Source organism: Cladophialophora carrionii, assembly GCF_000365165.1.
Source record: "Cladophialophora carrionii CBS 160.54 unplaced genomic scaffold supercont1.6, whole genome shotgun sequence".
NCBI lineage: Eukaryota > Fungi > Ascomycota > Eurotiomycetes > Chaetothyriales > Herpotrichiellaceae > Cladophialophora > Cladophialophora carrionii.
The window spans coordinates 531,051-552,728 of NW_008481831.1; the positions used below are offsets into that span (position 1 = coordinate 531,051).

General features: G+C 55.2%; 9 protein-coding genes across 9 annotated transcripts; 3 read left to right on the top strand and 6 right to left on the bottom strand.

Annotated features, from left to right (window-relative positions):
- Positions 1 to 808: 808 nt before the first annotated feature.
- G647_07148 (uncharacterized protein) lies at positions 809 to 3,148 on the top strand (the record flags this gene model as incomplete). The annotated part of the gene is made up of 1 exon (XM_008731465.1): positions 809 to 3,148. One exon carries the CDS (start codon positions 809 to 811, stop codon positions 3,146 to 3,148), a length of 2,340 nt encoding a protein of 779 aa, XP_008729687.1.
- A 942-nt stretch (positions 3,149 to 4,090) lies between these two features.
- G647_07149 (uncharacterized protein) lies at positions 4,091 to 5,541 on the bottom strand (the record flags this gene model as incomplete). Its single annotated transcript, XM_008731466.1, has 7 exons — positions 4,091 to 4,187; positions 4,242 to 4,363; positions 4,422 to 4,702; positions 4,757 to 4,940; positions 5,004 to 5,100; positions 5,164 to 5,310; positions 5,414 to 5,541. 7 exons carry the CDS (start codon positions 5,539 to 5,541, stop codon positions 4,091 to 4,093), a joined length of 1,056 nt encoding a protein of 351 aa, XP_008729688.1.
- Positions 5,542 to 6,269: 728 nt separating this feature from the next.
- G647_07150 (uncharacterized protein) lies at positions 6,270 to 8,226 on the top strand (the record flags this gene model as incomplete). The annotated part of the gene is made up of 9 exons (XM_008731467.1): positions 6,270 to 6,459; positions 6,529 to 6,592; positions 6,655 to 6,777; positions 6,826 to 7,068; positions 7,123 to 7,389; positions 7,443 to 7,500; positions 7,567 to 7,807; positions 7,864 to 7,941; positions 7,994 to 8,226. The coding sequence occupies 9 exons, from the start codon at positions 6,270 to 6,272 to the stop codon at positions 8,224 to 8,226; spliced, it is 1,497 nt and encodes a 498-aa protein (XP_008729689.1).
- Positions 8,227 to 8,734: 508 nt separating this feature from the next.
- Positions 8,735 to 9,596, bottom strand: G647_07151 (uncharacterized protein; the record flags this gene model as incomplete). Its single annotated transcript, XM_008731468.1, has 3 exons — positions 8,735 to 9,202; positions 9,266 to 9,325; positions 9,378 to 9,596. The coding sequence occupies 3 exons, from the start codon at positions 9,594 to 9,596 to the stop codon at positions 8,735 to 8,737; spliced, it is 747 nt and encodes a 248-aa protein (XP_008729690.1).
- Positions 9,597 to 10,197: 601 nt separating this feature from the next.
- G647_07152 (uncharacterized protein) lies at positions 10,198 to 12,629 on the top strand (the record flags this gene model as incomplete). Its single annotated transcript, XM_008731469.1, has 6 exons — positions 10,198 to 10,997; positions 11,057 to 11,162; positions 11,220 to 11,882; positions 11,953 to 12,034; positions 12,120 to 12,405; positions 12,473 to 12,629. The coding sequence occupies 6 exons, from the start codon at positions 10,198 to 10,200 to the stop codon at positions 12,627 to 12,629; spliced, it is 2,094 nt and encodes a 697-aa protein (XP_008729691.1).
- Positions 12,630 to 13,135: 506 nt separating this feature from the next.
- Positions 13,136 to 14,714, bottom strand: G647_07153 (uncharacterized protein; the record flags this gene model as incomplete). Its single annotated transcript, XM_008731470.1, has 2 exons — positions 13,136 to 14,508; positions 14,564 to 14,714. The coding sequence occupies 2 exons, from the start codon at positions 14,712 to 14,714 to the stop codon at positions 13,136 to 13,138; spliced, it is 1,524 nt and encodes a 507-aa protein (XP_008729692.1).
- Positions 14,715 to 15,161: 447 nt separating this feature from the next.
- Positions 15,162 to 17,111, bottom strand: G647_07154 (uncharacterized protein; the record flags this gene model as incomplete). The annotated part of the gene is made up of 3 exons (XM_008731471.1): positions 15,162 to 15,926; positions 15,976 to 16,311; positions 16,365 to 17,111. 3 exons carry the CDS (start codon positions 17,109 to 17,111, stop codon positions 15,162 to 15,164), a joined length of 1,848 nt encoding a protein of 615 aa, XP_008729693.1.
- A 731-nt stretch (positions 17,112 to 17,842) lies between these two features.
- G647_07155 (uncharacterized protein) lies at positions 17,843 to 19,758 on the bottom strand (the record flags this gene model as incomplete). The annotated part of the gene is made up of 4 exons (XM_008731472.1): positions 17,843 to 18,204; positions 18,263 to 18,479; positions 18,538 to 19,307; positions 19,371 to 19,758. 4 exons carry the CDS (start codon positions 19,756 to 19,758, stop codon positions 17,843 to 17,845), a joined length of 1,737 nt encoding a protein of 578 aa, XP_008729694.1.
- Positions 19,759 to 20,283: 525 nt separating this feature from the next.
- Positions 20,284 to 21,639, bottom strand: G647_07156 (uncharacterized protein; the record flags this gene model as incomplete). The annotated part of the gene is made up of 1 exon (XM_008731473.1): positions 20,284 to 21,639. The coding sequence occupies one exon, from the start codon at positions 21,637 to 21,639 to the stop codon at positions 20,284 to 20,286; it is 1,356 nt and encodes a 451-aa protein (XP_008729695.1).
- Positions 21,640 to 21,678: the final 39 nt, after the last annotated feature.

The window sequence follows — 21,678 nt, forward strand, 5'->3', positions numbered from 1 at the left end:
TCCGTGTCTCAGACATAACGTGTCATGATAGGCCTCTTTCAGGCCCTGCAGCACGCAAGGAAGAGCATGATTGAGGGTGCCCACACAGACACACTACTGAGGTGCTACGATGTCAGCAACCGGTGTTTACTTGGTACTGAAGCATTGAAATGGGTCCCCAATATTGAAGCCACCACGCTGTTAGCTGGGCCGAAGGAGATATCATGACGCATGCATATTTGTTTGCGGTGGGTTTCTCACAGGGACGCAGGAGTCATAAGGAGAGGGTGGCACGCGACCTCGAGCCGCATGAATTTTAACTCAGTTACGAGTACGGAGTACGTGCACTCTAAACCTCAGCCTTGGTGCGGACTCGTGGACACTGGGTCGAAGTCGTCCGCATATCCAGAGTTCCAGATGAGCACGAATTTCTGCAAGGTACTGTAGCTAGCCTAGGGGCGACTTTCAACTGCATCCTGAGCGCAGCGTGTCGGTGATGAAATGCAAAGGCACAAGTGAGAACAATGTGAGAGATCGAGGAGATCTACTCCAAGCATTCCAATCGAGATCAAGCCTGCCAAGAAATCAAATGACCATCAGTATCTCCCAACTTCAATTGAACTTCAGATGAACAACGGCATCGACCAGTTCCACAACAATAAAGGTAGAGATGAAACAGGTGTTTGTCTAAATATCTTCGTGACTGGTCTCGCCTGGTTTGACTGCCTCTTTTCTGCATCAGCATCGCTGCTACACCCATAGTCGGCACCTCACGGTTAACCCGTTCTCAGCTTCCCCTCATTGGAGTTTGAAGGACATCGGCAGCATCATGGCTTCTCAGGCCGGCGAGGACCCCATGATCGCTACCCTGCCGCCAGCGACTGACTATATGACCTACCTGACATTGCTGGAGTATCAGCTAACGCCACAGAATCTCCCTACGTTAAATCGTCTCCTCAGCGACGATGACGGTAAACTCGCCGAGGAGATTGGCTGGGATTTGCCGAAGCTTATCCTACCCATGCTGAACGAGAACACTGCAGAAGCCGCTCGATGCTTGGAGATAGTGGCTCGTAGGGGCAACCCCAGGGAGGTTGTTGTCCGGGTTGCGGAAGAGCTGGAGAAGTTGGGTGATCAAGCCGACAAGGTCGACTCTGAAGACGGCGACGAACAAAGTGAACTCCCGACTTTCCCAGGAGAAGCGCCTCGTGTACATCTGGGAGGCATGACCCTTGAGGGAATGCCGGATGCAGAGAAATTTCCTGGAGGCAGCGACCCGACAGGCCCGTTACAGGAATCCTCACTCAAAACTCTGCAGTTGCAAGCACTTTTCAACATGCTAAGCCACCTTCACCCTAGGATCAAAACGCAATACCCGACCCGCTTCCTCGCGACGTCCCTCCCTGCGGCTCTGGGCGCCTACCGCCAACTTCCTATCACACAGGCGACTACCGCCGCCTTTCTGAGCATGCTTGAGAACTTAGCCGGCAAGAAGCGACCTCCACTACCGCCGCGTCCCGGCACCCAAGGTGATACGCAACCAGCGAGCACGACCGGAGCTAGCCTGCCAGATCCAGAGGCAAAGGCTGAAGAGGAAAACACTGGTGTCAATATTCCCTCTGATGCTGAAAACGCTATTATCTTCCGACTGCTTGATGCTGTTCTGCTTGAGGTTTTGGACGAATATTTGTCCTCGCTCAGCACTGATGAGTACCCTTCGATGTCATGGACGGCTCGACTGCGGGAACACCTCGAGCCCACGAGGGTTGTGCCTGGAAGATCAACAGAGACCGAGCAGTGGAAGCAGACACCGGAACTTGCCGCGAGAGACGGTCTGTTGGCCCGCTTCTACTCAATCAGCAAGGACTTACAACTCGACACAAGTCATGAAATCAGAAAACTGTTGGATGAAGACGAGGAAGATGAATCCGAAAATCCGTACCATGAAAAGGAACCATCAGAATACCCAACGTCTCCGTCACAGATACCATTCCCCCGAGCCGGTGTTATCTACCTACGGGCATACCATTCCTTCCTGGGCCCCTCGGATACCACAACGCTTCTCACGACAACTGAGCTCACCAAGCTGGTCGCGCGCTCGTTTCCCCTGAGCGCTACGCCGTCCATCCCTTTGCCAGCCCTCCAAGACGCCCTCCTCTCTCTTCTGTACAAGCAAACATTGGCAGTGGCGGCTGCGCCCACGACGCCTCAGCCTTCACCGGCAAAATTCCTCCTCCTCCTAAGTACGCTCACCCAGCTGTTCACCATAACCCCATACCCTGCCCTCCGCGACTCCGCCCACTACATCGCCGGCAAGTTGCTCCATGCGTACCCGGACCCCTCCGTTCGGCTCAGAGTCATCACCCAGACATTAGAGGGGGCCACGCTAAGCACAAATTGGGCCGAAATCGAGGACGAAGAGATAGGCGCGCAGCAGCCACCAGAGCCGGAAATTGTGGAGGAAACAGGCCTGACCAGGAGCACATCCGCGCTGGTTCCGCACCCGATCCCTCTTGCGCCGCCGCAGCAGTTGGGACAGCTGAAGGCCATCGGCGTAGATTGGCTAAAGGACGAAATCGCCGCATGGATGGCCGTCAAAGCCAACACAAGCGGGGAGGCAAGCGCACCCATCGTCATCGGAGCACTTGATCCCATTCAAGTGCTTCTCATGCCAGAATCGCTGGAATCGAGCGAGGGTGACCAAGCCAAGCACGAGGGCACTCCCACCCTTCTCGATCTTCTTTTCCCTCGCGATCTGCCCGAACTGCCTATCAGCTCCAGCTCAACCTCTCCGCGACCCGATGAGGCCGAAGCTACAGACAACGATGCCGAAGAATCCCTTTCCGAGTTCCTCCTCTCTATCCCGTTTTACATTTCCACGTTGAACCTCATCTGCATCGTTCTGCCTTACCTCTCTAGCGCGCCTAGCATGGGCGTGCCGGCTCTGAAGTCTCGAATGCTGAGACATGTGGAATCGTTGAACAGATCGTCCACGTTTCTGGTCGACGTCTTGCAGCACGTTCAAGCCGAGACGCGTGGCCTTGGAGGAGGTCAAGAGGGAGGAAGCGCCGACGAGACCGGTATTTTCGAGGCCAGCCGCGCCGATATTTTCGCCTTGGAGGACGCGTGCGCACGTGCGAAGAGCCTGTGGGAGAGGTCAAGCCAATAGGATATTGCGTTGTCCGCGCCTGTGGTTGACGAGCTCGAGGTCCTTTCCTCCTAGGGTGGAAGTCCACTGGGACTGGTTGGAGGGGAATGCCACGGGTTGTATAAGTAAGGTCTGGATGCCACAGATGCCGGCGGGACGGAAACCGGGGCAGGAAAGGGTACAGGGACAGAGATAGGGACGGAGAGAGCAAGCATCGTGACAGTGAGACCAACGTACGGAGATCATGGGCTGATGTGTGGTAGTGTGGTAGGTGATGGGATGTGACGTGCGACACGAACGATTGATTTCTCAACCCCGCGGGACGACCAAAAGGTACTTTATCATCAAAACCGATCAATACCCAAATCAAATCGACTGTTTATATCGCGATAGTCAGAATGAAAATACATATGTAATATGATGCAATGTGTTGTGTTGTGAACCTAGCCTCACACCCTCAAACCCAATTCCGAGTTGGCCAGGACAGAGCAGGACAGAGCGAAAAGCGAAGCATAGGGATTCATCATAACGTTGGTAGAAGGAATAGTCAAGTGGCAGCTGAGAGGTGCCGGTTAAAGGATTTTATCTGTGGGATGTTTGCCAGACATTTAACTGGAATAACAGTCTTTTCTTACAGTGTAAATCTATCCCCCCCCATCGGATACCCTTTCGCAACATGCCTCATCTCAGCAAAAGTGGAGCCGTCAGGGATAGACACCAGCTCGGGCTGCAGCCCTCTGGTGGATTCGACACAGGGTAGTCGTACCCGGGTTGGCCTATTTAGATCCTTGGGATCATCCAGTAGGCAGACACAAGAGTGCGGGCTTTGCATGAGCCATGGAAGAGCCCGGGCGACGAATGAAGAGGTCCGATATCCCTCTGCTCAACTTGTCTCTCCTGGCTTTCTGGCCTTCTCGACTGATCTTCTCTCTAGGTACTTCACACTCTCTGGGTTCGGCGATCTCATAGTCTGAAGATAACCTTTTGCACCTTTGCCTCGTTGAACTGCTTGTATGCCTCGACTGCATCTTCAATTCCTACAATATGGTCCGTCATAAAACTGCAGTCTCTGTCAGCCGCATGGACAAGAACACATCAGAATGTCACCACGTACCCAAGTTGGTCCTGCTTGTCCTTCAACAAGTCCAATGCTTCCAAGAAGACAGCTCTGACAGGACATCGACCTGTTTGTAGTCGCAGGTTCTTGTGATAGGCTTCGTTCGCTGTCCACGGAACCTGCCGTTTTCATGTCAGTGCGGGAACTGCAAAGCCGACTACTCAGGAACTGGCTCACCTCTCCATTGTGTACACCGACGCTGCTGAGTACGCCCCAGGGTCGAATCAGATCAAAGGCCAGGCGCAAGGCAGGGCTCAAGCCCACGAGTTCCAGTGCGACGTCTGCTCCTCGACCATCGGTCAATTCCGCGACTCGTGCCTTCAGGCCCTGTAAGTCGGTCTGGAAATTCCACGGCTCAGCTCCCAGAGCCCGAGCCTGTTCCAATCTTGAAGGGACAGAATCAACGGCGATGATGTTCTTTGGCTTCCACTTGCTCGCCGACACGAGGGCGCAGAGGCCTAATTTGCAAACGGTCAGGAGACTCTGGCGAGGATGGATACGCTAGAACTTACCCACGGGTCCACAACCTACCACAACCACTGTTGTGTCAGGTCTTTCAAGCTCAGTCAACAGCCTGAATCCGTTCGAAGCTGCAAAATATCCCGTTGGAAAGATGTCTGCCATCATAATGAGGGCCTTGGAATCTATCTGTGGCGGTGCAAGCACAGCAGTCGAATCTGCGAGGGGAATCCGGATCTACGATTGTCATGTTTCATTTAGCAGTGAGACTCATACGATTGACGCCTTGAACTGACTTACATATTCGGCCTGAGCACCGTCAAGGGCAACCGTGCCAGTTAAAGCTGCCTTGACACATCGCGATGACAATTCTCTCTCGCAGTAAAAGCACTCGCCACTAGACAGGACTGAGCGTCACGAAAGCGCCCAAGTAGGTAGATTGGTAATTGCGCATGCTTACCACGTCAACGAGAAAGGACATGTTATTTTATCCCCTTTTTTGAAACCTCTCACATCTGCTCCAAGCTCGACCACAGTTCCGGTAAATTCGTGGCCGAGAATGAAACCCGGCGCGGTTTTCTGGTGACCCCGGTACATGTGTAGTTCGCTGGCCCTCGTTTTAGCAATCGACGGCTCAATGTAGTTTGTCCGCTTCCGCCTCGAAGTGTAACTTCTATTGGGATAGAGGAAGACACAGGAGATTGACTTACGTTCCACACAGACCAGCGTATTCAACCTTGACAATGATATCACCTGGATCCTGGATCTTCGGAGTAGGTCTGTCCTCCACAACCACGTCATAGGGCCCTTTGAAGACCACGGCACGCATGGTCGCCATGTCGAGGTCAGGGTCAGATGTGAAGACGATTCCTAGGTTGAGAATCTGTAGCACGATTTCACGGTATGCTCACAGAAGCCTGTTGAAGCTACATAGTTTCGCCGCCAGGACCAAGACTTGATGTAAAATCGACAGTCAATTGTCGTTCCGCAGACTTGGTCAGGCATTTCCGCTTCATGCTTCGTGTTCGCCCGATGTCGCAGCCTTCTTTTCCGCGTTGTTGCCGCATTTCCTTTGGGGACTCACGGTGCCGCCAGACACGAGAGTCTATTTTCGCCGAAATCGCCATCCCATCGCTCGACGAACCGGACCCATCTTCGCACGTGGCCGGGGGAGATGGCGTGCTCTCGTCAATTTGCTGGACGCTCCACGATCTCCACAGACTCCCCGCTTGACCGGAGTCATTCAGGCGGGGGAACCAGTCCACAGAAAGGCGTAATATCGCCGGATATCTCCTAAAGTTTGGCAAAATCGCCGTGGAACTTACTCTGGTGGCTGAGGTTTAGCACGGTAGCACACTGCTCCAGGAAGACGGTAAAGGGCGGGGACTGTAGTTTGCAAGCGTTCATATCTAAATGGGATGTCCATAAGATTAGAAAGCCTCGCTTCCGCCGGATTCTCACCTCCCAGGTCACCTTTCTCTCAGCCTTCATCCTGTCCCTCCATCTTGCTGCTGCACCTCCCCGACAATTCCCAGAAAGAATTGTGTTCAGCTACATCGGTGAAACATGGAAGAGAAAGCCGTGGAACAGCTTGTAGTCGAGAATGCCCCGTCTCCGGGCAAGGCAGAGGCTGCTGGTGCACCAGCCGTTCGCTATGATGAGGCTGAAACCAAACGCATTCTCCGCCGCATCGACATGCGCCTGATTCCAGTCTTGTCGGCCATGTATCTCATGTCATTTCTGGATCGTGGAAACTGTTGGTCAAACCGCTGGTCATCCTTTTTGCAAACAAAGCAAGCACTTGGCTAACTCGTGTTATTCTCAGTGGGCAATGCGAACGTGGCTGGCATGTCGGCTGATCTCCACCTCACCGGAAACCAGTACAACATGTGAGTCCTTCGTCTTGCTGATCACGCTCAAGACATGGATACTGAATCAATGATGCTCCCAGCGCGGCAACCATGTTCTTCATACCTTATGCGCTGTTCGAGGTCCCCAGCAATCTCATGTTGAAGCTCTTGCGCCCACGGATCTGGATACCTTTGATCATGCTTGCGTGGGGCACGGTCATGACGTGAGTACAATCTCCAAGATGGTTTCGTTGGACTTACATTGGTGGCAGACTCATGGGCCTCGTGCAGGACTATAAGGGCCTGGTTGTGGCACGCGTATTCCTGGGAGTTTGTGAAGCAGGATTTTTCCCTGCGGCGACATACGTCCTGACCTGTTGGTACCCTCGCCATGAGGTGCAACTGCGCATCGGATACTTCTACGGAGCTGGAGCATTGTCGGGCGCATTTTCCGGTCTTCTTGCTTACGCCATTGAGAAAATGGACGGCGTCGCCAACTTTGCTGGTTGGAGATGGTGAGAGACCTGTCTCTGCCGTGGTGGAAAGCATGCCGACTAACCTTCGTATAGGATTTTCATCCTTGAGGGTCTTTTAACCGTCCTCTTTGCCGTGTTAGGCCCCTTCATTTTGGTGGATGATCCTTCCACGGCCAAATTCCTCTCTCGCGATGAGGCGGATTGGCTCATGTACACCATTCAAGTCGAGAATGGCCGCGGGGGGACCGAATCACAAAGCGCCGAACGCTTCAAGTGGAAATACTTCTGGGCCGCTGTGCAGGACTGGAAGGTGTGGGTTTCAATCCTTGTTTACTGGGGCAACGCTATTCCAATCTACGGGTATACAAGACCAACACTACTCTGATGGGTGCTTCACACTAACTGCGAGCCAGGTTCATCTATACCCTTCCTGTGGTCATCAAAGGCTTGGGCTACTCTGCTGCCAATGCAGTAAGTCACTCACACTCCTCCCAACCAAGGTACCTTCACAATATGTACTGACTTGATGTGCTTCAGCAACTCCTCACCATTCCGGTCTACGTGGTCGCATTGACAGGAACGGTCACTGCGGCATACTTTTCCGACAAGTACCGAACCAGATCACCGTTCATTATTGGCCCTCAGATCTTCGGCGCGTTAGGTTTCGTCATCATCATGACAATTCCCAAGGAGAAATACCCAGGAGCCGTGTATGGTTGTTTGTTCATCATCTCACTCGGGCTGTACACCACGATTACGGGAGTTGTCTCCTGGACTGGTGAGTCGGTCATCGATATACCATGCTGTGTGCTCCAAACTGACGATTGGCTGCAGGGAACAATCTGGCAGGCCCGTCGAAACGTGCTGTCGGTATGGCTCTGCAAATCAGCGTGGGAAATCTCGGTGGCGCAGGTAAGTTTCTCATGTAGGAAGACCTCCCAACACACAACTAATGACATATTAGTCGGTACAAACATCTATCTCGAAAAGCAGAAACCCAACTATTGGCTCGGATTTGGGCTGTCAATGGGTGTCCTGTTAGGGGCGGCAACAGCGGCCTTCTTTCTGCGCGTTGCACTTCAGCGGATCAATGCGCAAAGAGATGCGATGGATGTCGATGAGATTCACGAAAAATATACCGAGGAAGAATTGTGGGAGATGGGTGATGCATCCCCTCTCTTCAGGTATACGCTGTAGAGAAAGGGCTGTTGTTGTCAGCTCGGACGCAGCGCAACAGTGTTGGGTGGGCTATGTATTTGTGCACGCTCGAATGGCTGTTCCCATTATAGACAGCTTGCTTATATCACCAGTCAATGAGAAAGTCTATGTCCGCATGATTGATTTACATATGATGTGATCATTCTGTTTGGCTCCAGGGGCTGCCACTGTAGGACAAGCAGCTTACTATGCCTAACTAGAGGAAGGTGGTAGATTCCTATACACTCTACTCGTCTCCCCGAGCAACTGTCTCATTCCTAAGGGAGATCCTTGCTTCTTTAGGGTTGGTAGATGAACCGAGGAGACTCTCCCGCCAGATCTTCTCCGACCCTCGTGCGAGATGTCGGTAGTATTGGCAGCACGCCGCTTGTGGGGGTCCCTTCTGGCAACTGCCTCAGCGGCTCAAGATGATCAGCGAGTCAAAGCTGCTCGGACGTCACGCGCGATTCACCATTATTTCCCCCATGATTTCTTATGTCGGAAAGGCTCACAGCTTGACCTTGGGCTCCCTTGCCGTTTCGCGGCTGTGCACATAAGCCAGATTCCTGTACGCTCGACTCGCCTCCCCAAACAGTTCATCCCTCAACAAGCCATACACCCCCGTCCTCGCTTTCGCCTTCCACTTCTCCGCCAACGCCAGCGCCGCCTCAAACATCTCCCCTGGCTCTGCCGCGTAATCCACGATTCCGTCCTCGAGCGCTGTTTTGGCTGTATACTTGTGCGCTTCCAGCAGGATCTTCCGTCTGACCTGCGAGGAGGCGATCTTGAGCCGCAGGAGCGACCCCATGCCGTCGTGGTGGAGCCCGATATTGACGGGCGGCATCTGCCAGAAGCCGCGACGAGAGTTCATGACGCGGTAGTCGTGGGCAAGGGTGAGCAGACAGGCGCCGCCGAAGACGTGGCCGGTGATGAGGGCTATGGTCGGGAAGGGGAAGTCGAGAATCGTGGCCAGGAGCTATGGAACCTCTCGTCAGCGCCAATACCGTACCTCGACCGTGTGGTACAAGGATCCACGTACTGGGTAGAAGCCGTCGCTCGAGGCAAAACTGTTCTTCCCTCGCTCGTCCAAATCCAAACCCTACCACGTGCATGAGCATCAGCGTTTGAATCTCGCAGAGCTATTGGCTAACCGTGCAGAAGAACTTCTCATCGCTCCCGCGCAGAATCACGGCACCCTCGGAGTTCTGACCCAGAGCTCGATGGATGGAATGGTATGCGTGGATGAGTTCCTGAGCAAAGTCGACATTCAATCTATTCTCGGGCGCCCTCCGTAGCGTGATGACATAGATATTGTTCGCGGTGCCATGCTGGGTGATTGTGAGATGTTTGTAGTGTGTCTCCTGAGCCATGGTGTCTGCATCTGGTTGTTTTGTCGAAACGGCACCCGTGAAGATGTGAAGATTTACTATGAACGAGCCAACGGCTTTTCCTCACCGAGAGAATCCGACAACATACCGTCAGAGCCCGGCCACCACAGAATCTGGGGTTTGCCCATACTAGTCGTCCAGCACAGCTACTCACCTTAGCAGTGGGCCGAGACTGAGCCTGGTGAGAATCGTCCATGAGGCGCCGCCCTTCCCACGATTTTCGCCGCGGCGTAAAAATCGCCGGTCGACGCCAACTGCAGGGTACGACGAATCGCCGTAACTTACGCCATGCCACACCACACCTTTGCCCATCTCCTGTTCCGTGCTTCTCCTCATCGACATTCAGGTGAGTAGATGGTCTGATGGAACTGGTGTGGCTCTGGCTCTCCCGGCCCACTCTCGGCCAAAGTACAGATCGTTTGCCCGAGTCCGTTTGGCAGTCTGAAAGCCTCACCACAAGCCCCATATGTAAGGATGACACCAATGCCTCGCTCTGCGCACGCCCGATGTCAATCGACATCGAGGGTGGAAGTAGAACATCTACTCTAAGATCTGAGACTTTCCAAATTGCTGGTGCACCGCCATGGGATATGATTTCACAGACAGGCTGAAGCCTGCCGACCCCAGTGGTCCAGACACGCTGAGTCAAGAACGGGCAGGGTCAAAGATTGATGTCAAGTCACTATCGACATTTCTCCTAGGACCCGACTTCCTCCAAGCCCAAGAACAGGCCCTGTCCATCTTGACCGACGACAAACTCTTCTCCAAGGCCGCACAGGCAAATCTCTCGCGGCCCGAACGGTACATGCTGGGTCTTGCGCGAGCCAAGAAGCTCCGTCGACTGGCCGATCAACACAAATGGACCGACGACACGTATGAGATTGTGAAATATCTGGTCGACGATGTCTCTCCTTACACCCTCCACACCACCATGTTTCGGCAGACCCTCCGCGAGCAAGCCAGTGACGCGCAACAAGCTTACTGGCTCCCTCGTCATGGCCGATGGGAGATTATTGGTGCGTACGCCCAGACCGAAATGGGCCACGGAAGCAACGTTCGGGGAATCGAGACGGAAGCACGATGGGACCCTCGAACCAAAGAATTTATCCTGCACAGCCCGACGTTGACAGCCAGCAAGTGGTGGAACGGGAGCCTGGGCAGGACCGCAAACCATGCCATCGTCGTCGCACAGCTCATGCTACCGACAGGAAGGACCACGTCGGGCTCTCCAGAGTATCGTAAGGTCGGCGTCCAGCCGTTCATCGTCCAAGTTCGGGACATGAAAACCCATCAACCCTTCGAAGGAATTGTCATCGGTGATATAGGCCCAAAGTATGGCTATGCACCCATGGACAATGCTTACATGCTATTCGATCACTTCAGGTCAGATGCCCCTCTTGTCTTTCGAACTCTCGGTTTTTCTGACCCAGCATCTTTTGCAGAATCCCCCACAGTGCCATGCTCTGTCGATATGCGACCTTGGATCCCGAAACGGGGGTCTACAGCAAGCCCAAGAATCCGGGTGTCGTCTACGGTTCGCTCACCGAGGTGTGTTTGTTTCAATACCTACCTGTCCATGTTTCCGTCGCTGACGCACCTCTCCAGGCTCGCTCAAGAATCGTCATGCATGCACGTTTAGTCCTTGCACGAGCGGTCACGGTCGCGGTGCGCTACACTTGCGTCCGACGCCAATTCAAGGACGACGACGATCTTCCCGGCACAAGGGGTTGTGAACGTTCTGTCCTGGACTATTCGACCGTTCAGATCCGCATCTTCCCTCTTCTCGCCACCACCTTTGCGTTCCACTTCTCGGGCAAGAAGATGAAGGAAGTTTTCACGTCCACGAGACAAGAGGTTGCAGAAGGCAACTTCGCCCGGTTGGCCGAATTGCACAGCATGTCCTCGGGCCTGAAGAGTCTCTGCACCGATTTGGCCGCGAACGGCATCGAGACGTGTCGACGGGCATTGGGTGGCCACGGCTACGGCGGATACTCCGGGTTGAAGCAATTGAACGACGACTACCTGTCCAAGCCCACCGTCGAGGGAGACAATTGGATGATCACCCAGCAGGTGGCCAAGTATCTTCTCAAGGCGGCCAAATCGGCCGTCGCGGCCGGCCCAAAACAACAGGCCAGTAGTACCGGGATCGAAGCCACGCTGCGACGACATTTCCGCGATGCAAAGGACAGGGCCGCCCCCGAATTCTTCGACATCTTGGGAGACGACGAGGCCATTGTCCGCGCATTTGACCGGCGCACTGCTTTCTTGGTACGTATCACCATCTCTATCCGGGCACGACTCGTTTGAACATTCGCCCGGATGCTAACGGATTCTCCAGACGTTTGAGCTCTATCACGCCCGAGAAGAACTGAAGAAGCCGTGGAACGACCTGCTCATCCAAATGCATCGACTCTCCCAAGGTATGTGACATGTGACATCCTATTCGTTTGCTACGTCAAGGGGGGGGGGGGGGAAATAAAGTCAATGCTGACCTGACCTTCCCAGCTCAATCGTACGCCATCCTCGTGTCCAACTTCTACAACGGCCTCGGGTCGTTGGATCGGGATCTAGATCTAGATCCCGAAACCACCTCCGTCATGCGTCTCCTCTACCGCCTATTCGCCCTCTTCAGCGTCCAACAGGACGGCTTAGAATTCCTTCGATCCGGCGCCGTGTCGGCAGACGTCCTGGCCGTCCTCCCCACCAGGATCCTGGAGCTCATGCGACAGGTCCGACCCCACGCCGTGAGGCTCGTCGACGCTTGGGCCATTCCAGACTATCTCCTCGACAGGTACGCTGCATCTGCAATATCTCGTGCAATGGACCCTGTGTAGAAGCAACTGGACTAACACCCGCAGTTCGCTCGGTCGGTATGATGGCAAAGTCTACGAAGACATGTTCAATCGCGCGCATCGGTTGAATCCGCTGAACCGGCTGACCTTCAACCCGGACTACAGGACGGATGAGATCGTGCTGGGGTCGGGCGATGGGGGCGCCATCCTGGCAAAGCTCTGAGGGAGAGAGGCACACAAGACTGACTGGGTCATCCTTTGAATCAAGAAGTGTAGTGAAAGAGAGAGAGGGGGGAAGAGAGAGAGAGAGAGGAAGAGAGAGAGAGAGAGAGAAAGGGGCACACAAGACTGACTGACTGCGTCATGGTGCTTTGCTCATGTCGTCGCGAATCAAAAGGTGTATTGTCCCGAATCAAGGGGTGTCTTTCTTGCAAGAGTTTCCCAAAGAAAACCTTGACCACAAAATGTCTACCGGCGATTGCCGGCTTTTAATCGGTACTGCATCACGAAATGGAGACATCATGCTAGAAAGGCACTCACTGGTTGGGTGTCTGTCTACCTAGGCAGTCCAACTATGTATGATTCATCTCAAGTCTAGAGAGCAACTACCCAGCTACAGATGGATCAGGTAGGCGACTGCACCCTGTCACCCGGGGGTAACCTCAGGTGGTAGGGCACACTGGGGGCCACCTGCCACCACACATCAATTCTATATCTAGATCTCGCCTTCTACAACCCGCCAATGGTGATACTTTTAATGTTGACATACTCGTCCAGGGCATGCATCGAGCCCTCGACCCCGATGCCGCTCTCCTTGACGCCGCTGAACGGTTGCTCACACGCCGAAATCAATCCCACCCGACAGCCCACCATGCCCACCTGCAGCGCGTCGGCGACCCGCCACAGGCGCGCGATGTCGTTGGTGTAGAGATACCCGGCGAGCCCGACGTCCGTGTCGTTGGCGAGGCGGATGACCTCTTCCTCGGAGCGGAACGGGATCAGCGCCGCGACGGGGCCGAACGTCTCCTCGTGGCAGAAGAGCATGTCCGGGGCGGCGTGCGTGACGATGGTGGGCGGGAAGTGGTTGGGCCCGAACTCCGAACGCACCTCGCCGCCCAACAGGATCTTGGCCCCGCGGCCCGTCGCGTCGGCGAGGTGCCTCTTCACCTTCTCCACCGCCTTGCCCGAGTACAGGGGCCCGAAGTTGACCGTCTTGTCCCAGACGGGCCCTTCGCGCACCGTGTCGGCGACGCGGGCCTGGAGGCGCCGCGCAAAGTCGTCGATGACCGACTCGTGCACGAACATGCGGTTCGCGCAGATGCACGTCTGGCCCGAGGAACGGAACTTGGACGAGATCATGCCGTCGACGGCGTCGTCGAGGTTGGCGTCCTCGAAGACGATGAACGGCGCGTTGCCCCCGAGCTCCATGCTGACCTTCTTCATGTATTTGGCGCACTGCACGTTGAGCAACTTGCCCACGGCCGTCGAGCCCGTGAAGCTGAGATGCGCCACGAGCCGGTTCGAGCAGAACTCCTCGCCAATGGCCTGCATCTGGGCCGGCCCGCACGTCACCACGTTGAAGGTGCCCTTGGGGAAGCCCGCGCGGTCGAAGAGCTTGGCCATGGCAATGGCGCACAACGGCGTCTCGGGCGCGGGCTTGCACACCACCGTGTTGCCCGCTGCGATGGCTGCGCAGGCCTTGCGCGTGATCATGGCCACCGGGGAGTTCCACGGCGTGATGGCCACGACGACGCCCTGTGGCTCGCGCGTCGTGATGATGCGCGTGCCCTTGCGGTTGGCGGGGATGAAGTCGCCGTACACGCGTTCGCACTCGGACTCGAACCAGTCGATGAAGTCGATCCCGTAGTCGACCGTCGCCAGGGACTCGGTGAAGGGTTTGCCCAGTTCGAGCGTGCACAGCGCGGCGAGGTCGGAGCGATGAGCTTTGATCAGGTCACCCCACTTGCGCAGCATGAAGCGGCGTTGGCGAGGTGCTATGGCTCTGTAAACTTGAAACGCATCGTGCGCGGCGGAGATGGCATCTTTGATCTCGTCGAGGGAAAAGTCTGGGACGCGACAGATTTCAGAGTCGTCGGTGGGATCTGTGAAACCTCAGCGGTCTGTTCGAGAGCGTCTCTAGGCTAGTGAGTGCTGTACCGTAAACTGAGAAAGTCTTGCCATCTCTCGAATGCACCCATTCCCCCTTGACGTAGCATCTGTTGTCAACGAGACTGGGGTCCTTGAACTGTGACGTGCGTGAGAATATCGTCCTTTCGAGATGGCATCCGTCGGGGTCAAGATACCTCATGGGGAATGTCTTTGAACAGCACCTTTGGGACAATGCCGTTGACATTCGACTCTAAATCTGCCGTCATGGTTGCTGTGGTCAATGGTGGACTGGTGGACTGCACATGCGACTGATGTTGTTCCCAAGTAGATGATACCTTGGTCTTTCAAAAAGCCAAACCACCCCTAACCAGATCGACATGGTAACTCCGTCCAAACTCCATGGGGGATAGTCATGTCTTTGCCTTGGATCCCCCGCAAGTGGCTCGTGTTCGTAAGTGACACGGCGATTGCGGCGACTTGCGGCGATTTCATGGAGTATCCCGCCAAGTGCTTTCGCGTCTGACCTGATCTTGGGGCGAATTGCGGAGCTCCGATCTGGGCTTACGGAATCAAACAAATCCAGTCTCACCAGTCTGAACAGCTCAGCATTGATCATACGGGGGCTGCAATGCATCTCGAAATGGGGTCACATGAATCTGGTTGACCAATCACCAATCATCCACCGACCAACGGGATCGTGTTGAGCCAAGTGAAGCCCATCCTGTTCAGCCGACTCGTCCCCCATCTGCGACAGCGAGTCGAATATCGCTCCGTTTTGGAAGTGCTCGTTGTTCCATGTCGGTGCCATGGAGAATGCGTTGAGGAACTGACTGGGGTCTTGCAGGATAATAGATGTATGCGCGGTAGGATCGTCCACGGGGACGTTGGCTCCGTTGGAATTCTCCCGTGGCTGCTCGTGGGTGCTGTATACCTTCTGTCGGAGGTCCATGGCAGAGATGCCGTCGTCGCCGGCTTTTGGAAATATCAAGTCCCAGATGTTGCAGAGCTCTCGACCAAACCATTGAAAGAATTTGATCTGATCAGTCGAGAAGGCCAAGTGAAGAGGGCCATCGTGCCTTTCTTGTTCCTTGAAGGCGCGTGAGAGATGGCTGACCACGCGCTGCGCACCTATGGCAGTCGGATATCTTCGAGCCATCTCGACCAGGCATTTCTCAATCACGTCTACTTCCGGCTGAGCCTTGGTCCACAAGGCAGGGTATGGATAGCAGGCCAATTGGGCAATGGCAGCCGCCATCAAGTGAAAGGTGAAGACAGGCGCCAGGAGGGGAATCTCTCCACGAGAGAGAAACTCTTCAAAGATGCCGGCCGAAAAGGAAGAAGACAGGAGAGCGGCCGCGGAGGGTGGTGGCCCGGTGCCATGACTGGGAGATCTGAAGAGTATCGTCAAAGCCTTGGGTTTCGTTAGCCACGAGGAAACCATCGTCATCTCACGCACTCACAGTGAAGTAGGGCACGTGTAGTTGCCTTGCCTTGAAATTGTAGGCTGCTAGCTCCCCGGCATCCTCATTGTAGATTCGAAGCTCGGGCGGGAGTTCTCTGATCCATCGTGATAGATTGGCTTCCAGTTCCAGCCGGCGCGCTTTCCCTTGAGTTCCTCGGACGGCGGTCTCAATCAAGGCACCCAAAATCGAACAGATCTTGACGTACTCGATGAAGAGTTTGGCATCGAAGTCTGGTTCCGGAAAGTCTTCGAGCGAGAGTGGTCGAACATCCGAGTCCTCTTCGTTGATTGCTCGCGGTCGTCCATGACTCATGGCAATCAGGCAGTCTCGCGCCTGGAGATGTCAGTCCACCGCAAGTGACCGTCGGAGAAGGATCTAGATCTTACAACCAACGTCCACCAGAGCCTCCTTCGAAGACCGGCATCGGCCTTCCTGGGATTCGGCTCGCGATGCAAGCCTACTTGATGAGCCAGTGCCACGCCCATGTGAAGCCAGAAACTGCTCGCGTCCATAGAGACGTGTTCTGGGCCCCGAGGGTTCCACCACTGCAGGATACAGGTGGCTCGGATGATTGTCAACGGATCCTTCTCGATTCGGCAAAAGTATAGGGTCCTCGCGCGTTGATAATAAGTGCTGCCAAACGACTGGGCCTGTGGCGCCATAGAAACACGACTGCCGGCGACAAAGACTGATTGGAGAAGAAGGGTAGACGGCTCTCGACCACCAACCTTCTGTAGATCTGCCAAGTCGACGATGGGCATCCAAGGCCGACATCTTTGCATGAAATCGGACACCAGACTGTCTCGAATTGATCGTGTTGGAAGCTCAAAAACACGCAGGGCCTCGAGAAGCTTGAGGTCGATTTCGGGGGCGATGACTTCGCGGTCGTCGTTTGCGTATTTCTTTGCGTCTTCTTCGTCGATGGGGACCAGGTATTCTGCTCGGCCTAGGTAGCTTCCAGACTGTGACTGTTCGGTAGAGACCGACGTGGGGTCAATGTTTGCCCGTTCACTCGTCACGCGGAGATTCGATTCAGGCGCCGATGCAGATGCCGCTGTTGACGACAAGGATCGAGAGGTCTCTGTCTCTGTCTCGATCCGTTTGCTAGTGGGGGCGGACGTATTCTCCGTCATGGGCTGTTTGCGCTTTCGCTCGTGTCGCCTGAGCACGGATTAGAACAGACAGTTGATCTCTCTCGAGCATTGACCTCCGAGGGTTAGGGTTAAGCGTCTTGTGTGCGGTGCACGACTTACACGCATATCTGCCCGATTGCACGACAGCTGGAGCAGGGGAAGATCCCTGACTGCAGGTCGCAACGAGTCTAAATACTCCACTTAGCATCAAGGTCCTTGGACAGGTACATGAGGGTTCAGTACTTTTCTCTTATGGCATGAAGAACAGGCTCGAGGCATCGGGGTTCTTTCCAGCATCGTGGGCAGAATCCCCGTGGAGAGGCAGATAATCTGGTCGTATTTCACAGGACAGAAGATCAATGAGATGAAGGGCTGAGTCGCTGCTTGGGCTGATGTTGAAGTCAAAGTCGAACAGGCCGCGGATGTAGAGGTGGGGGAGCGTCACGTGGCTAGTCCTGCGGAGCAGAGTAGAGCAGGTGCAAATCTCATCGCGAAAGCCGTGATTCTATTCGCTGATTACATGCTCGTGTCATGTGACTAGCACTACAGGCACGTGACTCTGACTCAGGGGTCACTCTAGGGGCTCCGGGAGGTCCTGGGGTCTTCCCCATACTACAAATTCCTCCCCTATACTTTAAGGCAATAGGGGGCCGAGGGGCCTGGGGGCCCTCAGCATTAGCCAAAATCTATTGATCGTATCTATGAGTCTCTTAAGGAAGTCTTTCATGCCCTCAGAGTCTAGGTCTTGTCTGCGTCCTCCAGATCTGAACGTCCGGATGGCCATTCGGCGGGAACAGCTCCGTCTTCAAAGCCTTCTTGACCACTTTCCCCGTGACGGTCTTTCGCAGCTCGGGCACCACTCTCAGCATCGTAGGGTTCTTGTACGAAGCCAGTTTCGACCGCAGCTCGTGTCGCAACCGATCCAGACTCAATGAGCCGATTGTGTCGGGCTTCAGCACGATGGCCGCCGCCACTCTTTGCCCAAACTCTTCATCTTCCACGCCGACGACCATCACCTCCGACACATAGTCCAGCCCCAGGATTTCCCGCTCGACGTCGAGGGCCGAGATCTTGTACCCGCCAGACTTCAAGACTGTTCGACCGCGTCAGTCCAAGAGCACAAACAGAGAGCAACTTCTCCCCGAACTTACTGTCGACCGACGCACGACCCATGATGAAGTAGTAATCGCCCCCTCTGCGGGCGATGTCGCCGGAGCGATAGTACCCTTCGCTGTCAAATGCGGCCTCGGTCGCCGCTTGGTCGAAGATGTACTTGGTGAACATGAACGGGCTCTTGACCAAGATTTCTCCCTGGTCTCCCTCTGAAAGCTTGACGTCCGTGCCGACCATGACCTTGCCAACAGACCCCTAGGTTGATCAGTCAAAATCATTCGGTTGAAAACCCGGGTAGAGCAGCTGGACTTACATCTGGACATTCTTTGTCACCGGGCGGGATGGTGAACGCACCACTAAACTCGGTGGTCCCATATCGTTCGAGGATCCGCCGTCCGCCCATCAAAGCCTTCCATTTATCGGCCAGTGGTCGGGGCAGTGCCGATGTACCGCACAGGAGCTGGCGGAAATGTCGAGCTCCCGCAATGTACGACTCGGCGACGTGTGGAGGAAGATTCTTGAGCACGGTCTCGTAGTGGGCCATCATTCTCATATACATGGTCGGCACTCCCGAGAAGTACGTCAGACGCTTTGCTCGCCAGTGCTCCCACACCTTGACCGGATCGAATCCGCTGGAGTGAAACTCGACACATGCACCCGACAACAAGAAAGGTAAGAAGGTTGTGCCGATGCCCGTTGCGTGGTGGACCGGAAGAATATGCATGACGCGGTCTCCGCGGTTCAAGGCGTACAGATCCGCGATCCGAGTGGCCTGGCCGTCTATGAAGCTCCGTCGTCGAAGCGCGCCTTTGGGAGGCCCTGTCGTCCCGGACGTGAAAATGACCAGTCCAGCGCCGTGGTAGTCGAGGAAATGGTCGCAGGAAACCAACATGTCCGCCGCACGGAGGGGCGGCCGGCCGATGAGCGGAGCAATGTCGATCGACTGATATCCCGGATTGAAGGTCGACGAGACCGCCCTTGCAATGTTCCGGCCCGAACGGGCGTTTTTCGTGCTCGACAACATCACAACGGCGCGGGACGTCTTGACATAGTACAAGGCTTCCTGCTCAGGCAGAGCCGGGGCTGTCCAACTCGGTCAGAAGATGGGTGGATACTCGGGAGAGAAAAAAAGGTAGGAGGTCTTACACAGCGGGACGATGATTCCACCGATCGCCAGGATGGCCAAGAATGCCACTGCATACTCATAGCTGGCCGGGGCGAGCAGATTGAAGTACACTTCTTCGTTGGCCCAGAGCCGGTTGAGGACGTCTGCGCTCAATGTCCCATAAAGAACGTTCCGCACATGGAGGACGTCGGTCAACAGCTGTGAATACGACGCCTTGATGTTGTAGGTACGATCGTCAATGGCAACAGCTTCGCCCTGTGCTGCGTATCCAATGAGACGTGTAAAGACTGGGAAGTTTGGGAAAATGTTGGGCCCGACGTGGCGTGGTCGAGGAGCAGTGGAGACGGTAGGAGTACTCTCATCGTTCGGTATCGGGTATGCTACCGAAGATTCGCTCACGGCGGCCATGCTGATGATAGTGACGGCGTTGCTGAACGGTCGCAATGAATTTCAGACAAACAGGAGGATCATGTCAACTTGGACAAAACCTATGAAATATTTGGTGATCTCAACGTTCTTGGACAGGATTGACCTGGGGTCCGGAGGTACTGTATCTGCCAGCCGTGAGAATGCTACGTGAGAGCAATTGTCCGGCAGGCCGCCATGGCCAGATGGCGAAGAGGCTGAACTGCAAGGTTCATCTATCCACATCCACCCGGGCAGTGTTGGCAAAGGGTTACCTCTCGGGACTTCGGCGATTTGTGCTAGGGCTTCAATCCTCGGGGCCGCTGCGGCGGCGATTACAGACTCAACTCTCACTTTACGCCTTCGCCGTGGCCTAGACCCATCTATCGCATTATCTCCGAGGTTGATTATGCAGCGGGAGACTGGATGAATTCGGACCGACACTCAATTTATAGACACACAGATTTGGTGAAGCTATGTAGATCTATATGCCTACCTAACCCGAGACTACCCACAGGGATGAGCTTCTCAATGACCATTGGCGCCATTGACACCATTCAGTCTGTGTTTCCTCCGCTCGGCCACAACAAAATCCAGTGCCTTTGTGAAATAAGGCAAGAACGCGACCGGATCCTCGGTGGCGGGAAAATGTCCCAGCCCTTTCATCTCCTCGAACTTTGCCCCGGGGATCTTGCGGGCGGTCTCTGCACTCATTTCGGCCGTGCAACTGTAGTCATACTCGCCCGTGAGCATGTACACCGGGCACTCTTTCGTATCGATGGACTCCAGACGGCCCTTCCCGTTCCAGCCGTGGAAATAGAACTTGAGATCGCCCGCGAAAATGTCGACACCTTGGCTCGAGTAGATCCACCAGATCAGGCGCTTGTAGTATTCCGGGGCCGTGGGTGCGATCATGCCGCACACGCGTTCCGGATTGATGACGGCCTCGTTCAGATCCGCTGCCAGTTCGTAGCTGGGCTGCGTAAAGGGAATGTGCTCACACCCTTCGAGTGGAATCACCCCGCCCACGCCTATTTCTTTGGCTCGCATGGCCAAGGCGAGGCAGACGTGTCCCGCCATCGAAGCACCCGAGACAACGGGACTCCTCAACCTCAGGCGACGGATGATCTGGGCGATGGCCGCCACGTACGGCTCTTCGCTATTCGCATGGCCCTGAGGCGATTGCTTCGATCCGGGAAGAGATCGCCCGTGGCCCGGGAGGTCAAAAGCGTACATGGTACACCTCTCTCGCAACTGCTTGTTATTCATCAAGCTGTGATTCTGCCTGGAATCCGCGCCCGCTGTGTGGAGAAGGAGTAAATCCTGCGGTCCCGAACCCGCCGTCTCGTAGAAGATTTTGCTTCGACCCCATACGGGCAGGTCGACCCAGGTGTAGCGGCCGACGATCGAGTCTTCTTCGTCGAGTTCGTCGAGTTCCTCGAAGGGAATCTCCTCGAAGCTCTTGGTCTCGATGCCGTTCTGAGCATCCCTAGCGCGGTCCAGCGCAATCCGCCACAGGCGTGCATTTCGCCCGAATGCGGCCACGTCGCCCGAGATGCCGACGCCTTCCTGATCTCCAAAGGCCCTCAGGATACCCCAGTATGACTGATGAGGCCTCGGGGGCTTCTCCGTGAAGAACAAGGTCCAGTCCTTGGGTCGAGCAGACAGTGCAAAAGAGGCGTCGGAGGCCGCTCCCTCGTGGACGCGAACGACTCCCTTTTGGATTGAAAAGATCACCGCGTCACTGGGTTCGGATGATGCGACCGCAAACGCCAGCGAAGAGATCTTGGACGCGGAGATCTGGAAATCCTGGTCGCCGTTGATTGCACTCTCGATGGCTGCGAACTTTGCCTTCAACAGCGAGACGACGTCGGTGGCAGTCATTGTGGTTGAGGGGCTTCTCAGAAGGTCGATGGCAGTGAA